Source organism: Rhincodon typus, chromosome 42 (assembly GCF_021869965.1).
Source record: "Rhincodon typus isolate 14 chromosome 42, sRhiTyp1.1, whole genome shotgun sequence".
Taxonomy (NCBI): Eukaryota; Metazoa; Chordata; class Chondrichthyes; order Orectolobiformes; family Rhincodontidae; genus Rhincodon; species Rhincodon typus.
This window is the reverse complement of record NC_063373.1, coordinates 9,636,149-9,647,626: the sequence shown is the minus strand read 5'-3', so window position 1 is coordinate 9,647,626 and position 11,478 is coordinate 9,636,149. Positions and strand designations below refer to the sequence as shown.

Here is an 11,478-nt window from a genome sequence, read left to right as displayed (position 1 = left end):
GGAAGGATGTTTTTGCTTTCGAGGGAGTTCAGCTTGTGTTTACCAAATTGATTCCTCAGACTGTAGGACTGACGTATGAAGAGAGATTGAGCTGGTTAAGATTGTATTCATTGCAGTTAGAAGAATGAAGGAATCTTGTAGAAATTTCTAAATTTCTGACAGAACGAGACAGGTTAGATGTAGGAATGATGTTCCAATAATGAGGAATTACAGAACTGGAGTCACAGTTTAAGGATGAGGGATGAATCTTTTAGAACTGAGATGAGGAGAAACCTCTTCACCCAGAGAGCTCCTAGAAGTGCATTCCTCTTTTTTCTCTCCCTCTCAAACTATATTAATCTCTTGTTTTCTGGATCTTTTCCTGATACCACACGCCTTTTTTTACAGGAGCCCATTTGGGAATAGCTTCCCAAACAGAGATTAAAGGTTTCATTAAATTCAGTCGAATGTCTAAGTTCTTATTTAAATATCTAATTTTTGAGATTACACCCAAGCATCTGTGAGTAGCTTCAAAATGATCATAGATGCACATATCTGCATCAGGAGCAGTTGTGTGCCCTTCAGCCCCTCGAACCTGCTTGGCCATTCAATAAGACATGTCTGGTCTGAGTGTAGCATCAACTCCAGAAACCTACCTACCATAATAACTTGTGACTTTCTTGTTGACCAGCAATATATTTAGCACTAATATAAGAACAAAAATAATGCTACCTCCTTCATCTTAGATAGTTAACATTTCCCTTCTGTGAACTAATGCGGGGAATTCATGCAATATAAAGTGCATTTCTCCCTTGACAGGTGCTCAATCTGTTTTTGTTTGTCCAAAGAGTGCCGAGACTGTGAAACTCATTAGAAGAGGTGATTGAGATCTCAGTCTGCTCTGGAAGCTCGTGAGTTACATTTCACGCCCTGTCTGACCATCTTAATTTACTGACACATCAGCACAGTCACAGCCAGAGGAAGACTCTTCATACTTCAGTGTGAGAATTGATTTATTTAGTTTTCTTACATGGTATCATTCAGCATTGACAGTTCGAATGATTTGATCAACAATAAATATATTATTCTTGGCAGGCGAAATTCAAATATTCTATGCAGGTAAAGAAAATATTTTGTTCATCTTAACTGTTGAGACTGCAGTGTGTACACATCTTTTTGTTTGCTGCTATTTACAGCCAGGATATAAATATGCTAAAGGACCGTGCACTTGGTTTCTTGTATCAACGGATTCCATCATCTTACATCCAGCTGATGCCTCCATATCTTCGTTCTATCAATGTGACTGTTCAATGGCAGCATTTTTACCTAGCATTCCTTGCGGGAATTAATATGCTCAACAGACAGCAGTTTCCTGCGCATGCGCAAAATGACGTAATCGAGCATGTGCAGTACCAGACACGAAGTGGAGCTGGAGGAAGTGGACGAGTAAAAGGCGCGATAAGGGACTGAAATGAGAAAGTGAGAAATCGAGTAAGTGAGAAGTCCAGGAAGTGGGCGGAGAGGCTTTATAAAGTGTTAGAGTAGCCACAGTCGCTGAATTGGAAAATGCCGAACCCGGTTTTGTCGCGAATGATCCGGAATTGCTGAATTCCTTTGTTTGCTGGTCCAGGGTGATCGCCGCCATGTTTATTAGGGGCATTGTTCCCTGTGCCATGTGCGAGTCCACCACCTTTATCCGGGGCGAACCGGAAGCAGACCGCATGCGTAGTATTTACTCGTTGGGGGCGGGGCGAGGGTAATGCGGGCAGGATTTACACAGAGCAAATGCAAATTCAGTTTTTCTGATCTGAAATTCTCTCCTAGACTGATCGTGATGGATTTTGCACTGTTATAGGGCGGTGTCAGTAGAGGAATTGATAGACAGGAAGCTCAAACCAAACATCACGTTAAGCTTCGAGAGAATAACTCGATTGAATATTATCAGCATCTGAATGCGGTAGGATTAACGTTTGTCGTTCAGTCTGTGGGATAAGATTTAAGATATCGGGAAATGTACTGAGACATACTAACTGTGGTTAGATTAACTTGCTTAGATGTTTTCAGGTCTGGGCCATGTCCTCAGGAACAATCTAATGGTCTTGGAATGGGTGTAGCACAGATTTCCCTGATTAATAACTAAACCCGTAGGTTTAGAATACAGGAAAGATCATACAAAAGAATCATTCAGAGATTTTAAGAACTGCCAATGCTGGAGTCAGAATTAACACAGTGGGGAGCTGGAGGAACACAGCAGGCCAGGCAGCATCAGAGGAGTAGGAAAGTTGATGTTTCGGGTCTGAAGAAGAGTCCCGACCCAAAATATCAACTTTCCTACTCATCTCATGCTGCCTGGCCTGCTGTGTTCCTCCAGCTCCACACTGTGTTATATCTTATACAGAAGAATCATATTGTGCTAATGGAACTACAGAGGCCATTTAGTCCATGCTAGCTCTCTAGAGCAATCCAGTCAGTACATTTCCCTGCTCTTATCCCTGTGCACTTGCATATTTCATCAAATACTTGTTCAGTTTCCTTTGAAATCAATCAAGATCCAATTATCTTTGCTGACAAATTAATCCATCCCATTACCTTCAAATATCTGTGCGTGTGAATCCCTCAGACCCTGCACACTCTTTGGAACCATACCCTTACCTCTTCCTATCCATTCTGCTAAAATATATCACTTCTCTATGAGGGAGGTATCCATGGAAATTGAATAATAAGATGTGCTTTTGATCAAAGTTTTGAGGATATGTTTGGCAACTGATAGGGGAATTAGAGAGTAACTATTTCCACTGGGTGGAGAATCGAGGACAAGCAGTCACAATCTGAACACGACATCAGATTCTAGCATATCTTCAGGTCAAGTGTTCCAGATCCTTGTAGCTGTCTGATGGTGCAGAAACTGCAGAACTCCATGTTCAGTCTGGAAGGTTGGAGAGTGTCAAATTGAAAAAAATCTGCTGTGCGTTGAGCTTCATTGGAACAGTGCAGGAGTCATCAGGGCAGTCTGGTACAAAAGATGAAGTCACATGAGCTGGCAAGATGGATACAGAACTCGCTAAGCATAGGAGACAGAGGGTAGCAGTGAAAGGATGCTTTTTGGAATGGAATGTTGTGACGAGTGATATTCCATAGGGATCAGTGCTGGGACCTCTGCTGTTCATGGTCTACGTAAATAATTTGGAGGAAAACATAGCTGGTATGACTAGTAAGTTTGTGGACGAAACAAAGATTAATAGAATTGTGGATAGTGAGGAGGATTGTCAGAGGATACAGCAGGATACAGATCAGTTGGAGACATGTGCAGCAAAATGACAGATGGACATTAATCCGGACAAATGTGAGGTGATGCGTTTTGGAAGGTCAAGTACGGGTGGAAATTATACAGTGAATCCAGAACCCTTAGGAGTATTGATATGCAGAATGATCTGGGTGTGCAGGTCCACAGATCACTGAAGGTGGTAGTGCAGGTCGATAAGGTAGTAAAAAAGGCTTATGGCATGCTTGCCTTCATTGGAAGGGGCATTCAGTATAAGGATAGGCAAGTTATGCTGTAGCTTTATAGAACTTTAGTGAGGTCACACTTAGAATATTGCATCCAGTTCTGGTCACCGCACTACCAGAAGGATTTGGACGCTTTGGAAGGTACAGAAAAGGTTTACCAGAATGTTGCTTGGTATGGGAGATTTTAGCAATGAAGAAAGGTTGGAAACACAGGGTTTGTTTTAGCTGGAATGCAAGAGGTAGAGGGGTGACCTGATAGAAGTTTATGAGATTGTGAATGGTATAGATAGGGTGGAAAGTATGAGGCTGTTTTCCCAGTGTGGAGGAGTCAATTACTAGGGGGCACAGGTTCAAGGTGCAGGGGGGGAGTTTAAAAGAGATGTGTGAGGCAAGTTTTTCACACAAAGGGTGGTGAGTGCCTGGAATGCAAAATGTGTCGGCACAGGCTTGGAGGGTCAAAGGGCCTGTTCCTGTGCTGTTCTTGATCTTTGTTCTTGACAGAGAATTGAGAGTGTGCTTGAAAGTTAAAATCATAAATGATCAGAAGCTCATGGTCCAGCTTGCACACTGAATAGATATTGTTTTGCACAGTAATAATCCAATCTGTATTTGCTGTTCACAGTGTGGAGCAGACCCATCATGAGCAGTGAAGATAATTAAAATATGTAAGGTACAAATGATTCATCATTTGTTTTCATCTTACAAAATCTTGAGGATATTCTGAAGAAAGTTATGTTATTTTCAGGGTAGGTTATAAAATACAGCAAACCATTTCCAAGGTATTAGATGCTAACTCAACGTTAGGCTAAAATAAACTCCAACTGTCAGAATGAACGTGGGCCCCGTTTTTTCAGCAAGTTGAATTTTCGATAAAATGCATTCTGACACATGGAGCAAGTGAATAGTCTCTTCCAGTCTATACCTGCTGCTGAGAGTCCTGGAAGTGATGGTATTCGCATGCACCACTTGCTCTTGTGTTTCTGTTCGATGAGTTTGGAAGATTCTGTCAAAACCTTATTTGAATTGCTGGTAGATGAAGCCCATCTCCTTTAATGCTCTCTATCTTTCTTGGTTTTCCCACAGAAAACCAAGTTCTGTGCAGTTCCGGATCAGGCAGCAAGTTCTTTTCCCTGAAGTTTATTACTGAACCAGTTCTGTTCTTACAACAATCCAAGAGCTTTCACGGTTACATTGTTCTCTTGCAGCTGCACAAATGATCAGATTTATTCAGTCCAGTTTTCAAGTACTGCCTTTGTCTTTGTGGGTCACATTTCCTTCTTTCTGTTTTTCATTCATTTTACAGGAAATCGGAACATTTGTAGTCAGTGAACTCAAACGTCACTTCAGATTCTGACGGAAATATTGAACTCATCAGGACCTGAATATCATCAGACTTTGATCATGGAAGCCAAAAGCAGCGTTCGCACTGAGAAACCATGGCAATGTGGGGACTGTGGGAAGGAATTCAAATATCCATCCCTCCTGGAAAGTCATCGGCGCAGTCACACTGGGGAGAGACCATTCACCTGCTCCGAGTGCGGAAAAGGATTCATTTGGTCATCCAATCTGCTGACACACCAGCAAGTTCACACAAGAGAGAGGCAGTTCATCTGCTCTGAGTGTGGGAAAGGATTCACTCACTCATCCCACTTGCTGACACACCAGCGAGTTCACACTGGGGAGAGACCTTTTAAATGTCCAGACTGTGGGAATTGCTATAAAAGTTCTGGAGAACTAATGTCCCATCAACGTGTTCACACTAACGAGAAACCTTTCAGGTGCTCTCACTGTGGTACTCGGTTCAAGCGATCATCTCAACTCACGATACACCAGCGAGTTCACACTGGGGAGAGACCATTCATCTGCACTCTGTGTAGGAAGGGATTCATTCACTCATCTGACCTGGTGAAACACCAGCAAGTTCATTCTAATGAGAGACCTTTTAAATGTTCAGACTGCAGGAAATGCTATAAAAGTTCTGGAGAACTGATGTCCCATCAACGTGTTCACACTGATGAGAGACCATTCAGATGCTCTCACTGTGGGACTGGGTTCAGACGAAATTCTAACCTCACTGTACACCAGCGAATTCACACAGGGGAGAGGCCATTCACTTGCTTCAGGTGCGGGAAGGGATTCACCAGGTCATCTTACCTGCTGAAACACCAGCAAATTCATTCTGATGAGAGAATTTTAGATGTTCAGAATGTGGGAAATGATCAGAAGATTCTGGAGAATTAATGCCCACGACCATGTTCACATTATTGAAATACCTTTTGAATGCTCAGATTGTGGAAAGTGCTTTTAAAGTTCTCAACAACTGATGATCCATCAATGTCTTTACACAGTGGAGAGACTGTTCCAGTACTCTCACTGTGGGACTGGGTTCAGGTGATTATTTCAACTCATTGTACGCCAGTGAGTTCATACTGGAGAGAGATCGTTTGCCTGCATTGAGCATGAGAAGGGATTCCCTCAATCATCGCACCCTCTGAAACACCAGGGAGTTCATAAGTAACCACAGTGGTTGCATTTTGTTATTAATCATATTTGGGAATGAACTCATTTCATCAGGGTCTGTTTCTACTGATGTTAAATTGACTCTCCTTCAATCATAGGTTTTGATTTTCTGGATAAAAGTCAAATAAACTAGCTTTCTGTTAAACACAAAATGTATTTTTTTTCAAATAACACAAATACAAGTTGATTTCTTTTGGCCTTCTTAGCGAGAGGATTCAGGAACAGGAGCAGGGATGTCTTGCTGCAATTGCACGTGTCTCAGTGAGACCATAGCTGGAGTATTGTGTACAGTTTTGGTCGCTTTATTTGTGGAAGAATGTTCTGACTGTGGAGGGAATACAGTGAAGGTTTACCAGAATGATTCCTGGGATGGCAGAGCTGACATGTGAATATAGACTGAATCAGTTAGCACTATATTCACTCAAGTTCAGAGGAGGGGGATCTTATAGAAAGGAAAAGATTCTGACATGACTACACTGGATAAACACAGGAAAGAGTTCTCAATAAACGGAAAGTCCAGAACCATGAGTCAGACTTTAAGGATATGGGCTAAGCCATTCGTTATTGAGATAAGAAGAAATTCCTTCACCCAGAGAGTAGTGAGCCTCTGGAATTTTCTGCCACAGAAGGTGCCTGAGGCCAAAACATTGAATGTTTTCAAGAATGATTTAGATATAATTCTTGGGGTGAAAGGGATCAAAGAATATGGAGAGAAAGCAGGAACAGATGGATGATCAGCTGTGATTGTGTTAAATGGTGGAGCAGGCTTGAATGACCAAACAGTCTACTTCTGTTTTCTTTGTCTATGGTTATTAGTTTCCCTAATACTTTTTTCTCTTGTGATCATTATTATGGTTATTTCCTCCCCTTTTTGCTGCTTGACTAGTTAGTAATTTTTGAATGTTGTAAGTATACCCTATTGTGAAGATTGATGAAAAGTATTTGTTTAACTCTCTTGCTCTTTACTGGCTCCCCATTATTATCATTTACACAACCTCATTCTCCAGGTGGTCTCGCCATCCACACAACCGGACAATTGGCCACATGCTTGTGCTGCAGCCCTAATGTTTCTGAAAAGCGCCAAGAAACAAAACCATCACCTTTGAGAAATTCAATGGAACTTTCTTGCTCTTGTACTCAATGGCACTAATAATAAAGCATATAATATCGTAGGCTCTATTAAGTTCTCACGCAATCTGTCCTTCTACATTTAAATACTTACGCACATATATACCCAGGTCACTCTGTCCCTGCATCCCCTTTAGAGATGTACCCTTTATTTTGTTTTGTTTATGTCCATGCATCCCATCAAAATGTATGATCTCTTACTTCTCCACATTGAACTTCATCCACCTGTGATCCACACACCCTATCAACTTTACAAAAGTTTACAAATTATGAAAGGCATGGATTGAATGGAGAGTCGAGTCTCTTTGGTAGAAATATCAATTACTAGGGGACCTAAGATTAAGGTAATAGGAGGTATGTTTAAAGGAGATGTCAGAGACAAGCTTTTAGACAGATGGTTGTAAGTGTTTGGAATGCACTGCCAGGGGTGATGTTTGAGGTGGATATGATAGATATATGAATAGGCAGGGAATAGAGAGATATGGACTGCATGGGGAAATAGGTTTTAGTTTAGAAAAGCATTGTGTGTCAGTGCAGTCTGTTCCTACGCTGTATTGTTCTTCGTTCTGTTATTCTCCTCACAACTTTCTCTGCTTCTAAATCTCAAACTATGCACACATTTTGACATTTTCCCTGTATCCCAATGTTTAAGGCACTAATATATATTAGGTAAAACAAGAGTCTCAACACTGGCACCGAGGGAATTTCAATAGATTCATTTGGCTATTCTGAAAAACATCCATGAGTCACCATCATATTTCTTTTCTGTCAGCTAATTTTGTGTATGTATTGTTACTGCAGTTACTTTCCCATAAACATGGCTCACGGGTCTGCTGTATGACATTGGATCACATACCTTCTAGAAGTCTCGGATGAACATGAACTGGATTCCTCTGATCAACTCTATCTTTTACATATGCAAAAGAAAGGTCATTAACAGCAAGTTAGCTAACGTGATGTTTCCTTGAGAAATTTATGCTACTTTTCACAAATTGACTTATATATGTCCATGTGACTATTCATTTTGTCTCAATTGTTGTCTCTAGAGCTTTCCAAGCAACTAAAGTAAATCACTTGTCTATAACAGTTGGATATATCCTTGCAAATTCTTTTTAACAAATGAGTAATCTTTGCAATTTCCCTGTATTGATAACACTTCCAAATTCAACAAGTTTTCTAATCACTTCAAGCAGACTTTATAAGTAGACTTGGAGACTGCCGGTGAACAGTTCTCATTCTTTCATGTGGCTCACCATCTCAGAAGAGGCCCATTTTGGAAAAGCCTGATCAGTATTTTCTTGCCGTGCATCTGCTGAACACCGCAGGATTGTTACAGCTCCACTTGCCTCACATTCAAAGGCAATTTCAAAACTTAACCACATGCACAAAACTGGCGAGCCTGGAAGGGGTAATGGACACTCAGCACATTCGTCTAACTAGTATGTGGGAGAATAAGGAAGATGAGATCCTAATGTTTTTATTACCTATCGTTGAAAACCCCATCAAATTACGATACCTTGTGTCTTATATTCCTTTTGCTTGCTTACTAGGTAAACATTGGATTTGCCGTTGGCCTGCATTGAGCACTTAATTGATGTTGGATCTAGCCGGGCAAAGGAGCTGAAGGTGATACAGGGACAGAAGCAGACAGAGATGTAAATTGGAAGTGTCGTGTGTTAGTTGATTACAGTGAGAATGAGTGTTGTGTGTTGCACCCTAAGTTTCCCAGGAGTCATAGGAGTGATTGGGTTTTGAAAATGGAAAGCCACACATTAGCAGCTTATGGAATGATTTCACCTCATTGATGATGGCATGTTCCACCAAACAGCAACAGTTGCTGACATTCGCTGAAGATATAATTTATTACATCTGAATACATTATCTCCAGTCAAAAAGGTTTGAAGTCTAGAGATGGAGGTGTGGGAAAAGCAGTTTGATAACTGAACAACAATGGAGTGATGGCGGGTTGGTGTTGAGGTAAAGCTGGGCATTTTCAGTATACATGTGAAAACTAACACAGTGCTTTTGACAATGTCATCATGTGGCGGCATGTAGATCAGAAATCAGAGGGGCCAAGGATAAATCCTTGGGCAGCAAGTACAAGGATTTTGGAGACGAAAGTGGGGTGGAGATGGGGCAGGGGCTTAGAATGATGATGAGGTCAAGAATTGTCTTTTGAGTTTGCGTGATGACATTGGGTTTAAAGATGAGAGCAACATTAGCAGAAGAGAAAGAAAACTTAGCAATATTGACAAATATGGTAAGTTCAGTGATCAATAGTTTTGTGAGAATAGGGTTAGAGAGAAAGAGAAAGACTACCTGGAGAAAGTGAATGCGAGCAGAGCCGGAGAGTGTCACAGGAGAGAATCTGGAGAAAGATGAGAGTTCACGTTTGCGCTGGAGAGAGATTTAGAGACAGCTTGGCCCGGTGGCTAATGGAAGGCAGGAAGCAATTGAGACAGCTGATTAGATTGTCTCAAACTTCACAAAAAGCTTCATGTGCTCCTTGTACTTGTTGGAGGTGAGGATGGAGGAGACAGGGGACAGGCAGAGCCACTCAAAAGGAACTAACGTGTCAGTGATGTGAAAAAGACACCACACAAATAGTTTAACATTAAGATCATAAGACATAGGAGCAGAAATTAGGCCATTCAGTCCATCGAGTCTGCTCCGCCATTCAATCATGGCTGATAAGTTCCTTAACCCCATTCTGCCGCTTTCTCTCCGTAACCCGTGATCCCCTTGATAATCAAGAACCTATCTATCTCAGTCTTAAATGTACTCAATGACCTGGCCTCCATGACGTTCTGTGGCAGTGAATTCCATAGATTCACCAGTCTCTGGCTGAAGAAGTTTCTCCTTATCTCCGTTCTAACAGGTCTTCCCTTTACTCTAAGGCTGTGCCCTCAGGTCCTAGTCTCTCCTACAAATGAAAACATCTTCCCAACATCCACTCTGTCCAGGCCATTCAGTATTCTGTAAGTTTCAATTAGATTCCCCCTCATCCTTCTAAACTCCAATGAGTATAGTCCCAGAGTCCTCAAATGTTCCTCATATGTTAAGCTTTTCATTCCTGGGACCATTCTCGTGAACCTCCTCTGAATCTGCTCCAGGGCCAGTACATGCTTCTTGGGATATGGGGCCCAAAACTGCACACAATACTCTAAATGTGACCTGACCAGAACCTTACAAAGCGTCAGTAGTACATCCCTGCTTTTATATTCAAGTCTTCTCAAAATAAATGCCAACATTGCATTTGCCTTCCTGACTACTGACTCAACCTGCAAGTTTACCTAGAGAGAATCCTGGACTAGAACTTCCAAGTCTCTTTGCACTTCAGACTTCTGAATTTTCTCCCCATTTAGAAAATAGTCCATGCTTTTATTCCTCTTCCCAAAGTGCATGACCTCACACTTTCCCACGTTGTACTCCATTTGCTACTTCTTTGCCCATTCTCCTAACCTGTCCAAATCCTTCTGCAGCCTCCCCACGTCCTCAATACTACCTGCCCCTCCACCTATCTTTGTATCGTCTGCAAACTTAGCCAGAATGCCCACAGTTCCTTCATCTAGATCATTCGTGTATAAAGTGAAAAGTTGTGGTCCCAACACTGACCCTTGCATAACACCACTTGTCACTGGCTGCCATCCTGAGAAAGACCCTTTTATCCCCACTCTCTGCTTTCTGCCAAACAGCCAATCTTCTATCCATTCTAGCACCTTGCCTCTAACACCATGGGCCTTTATCTTACTCAGCAGCCCCCTGTGTGGCACCTTATCAAAGGCCTTCTTGATTTATTTCATTTTTTTTTAAATTCATTTATTTCATTTTTATCTAGAATATTAATACCTTTATCTGGGCAGGAGATTTGAAAATCAGCAGAAACAGTCCCTGATAAAATCTGGTTGAGTTCTGGATGTGATTTACATCGAAATCCAGGCACTACAGTTAACTATGAATGCACTGGTGCATCAGCAAGATGGATGACTGAATGAATTCCTTCCTATACTCAAAGCAGGAGAACAGCCTCTCCACATTTGCGCATATGCAGTGAACTGGAACTCAGTTATACAGTGAAACCACCTGAGCAGTCTCTTATTAGTGAGAGAACATTGATCGCGGGTCCAGTCCCAGGAACTTTCAACCAATTTCTCTCATTCTGGGCATTTAAAAGGCCTCTCATCAATGTGAAATCACTGGTGTTCCAACAGGCTGGACAGCTGAGTTTCGAAACTCAGAATGAGCAAAAGGCCTGTCATCAGTGTGAACTCACTGGTATTGGATGATTCAGTGAACTCCCCTCCCATACTCAGAGTAGATAAACAGTTGCTGCTCAGTGTGGAG

General features: G+C 41.7%; 1 protein-coding gene across 2 annotated transcripts; it reads left to right on the top strand.

The window, feature by feature from the left end:
- The first annotated feature begins 1,375 nt into the window (after positions 1–1,375).
- LOC125487526 (gastrula zinc finger protein XlCGF17.1-like) lies at positions 1,376–6,380 on the top strand. 2 transcript variants are annotated; one of them, XM_048619185.1, is made up of 3 exons: positions 1,376–1,470; positions 1,804–1,936; positions 4,790–6,380. In XM_048619185.1, exon 3 carries the CDS (start codon positions 4,888–4,890, stop codon positions 5,725–5,727), a length of 840 nt encoding a protein of 279 aa, XP_048475142.1. In that variant the 5' UTR covers positions 1,376–1,470; positions 1,804–1,936; positions 4,790–4,887; the 3' UTR covers positions 5,728–6,380. The 2 variants fall into 2 exon arrangements, with proteins under 2 accessions (XP_048475142.1, XP_048475143.1); XM_048619186.1 differs by lacking the exon at positions 1,804–1,936 and having other exon boundaries at positions 1,397–1,470.
- The last annotated feature ends 5,098 nt before the right edge of the window (positions 6,381–11,478 follow it).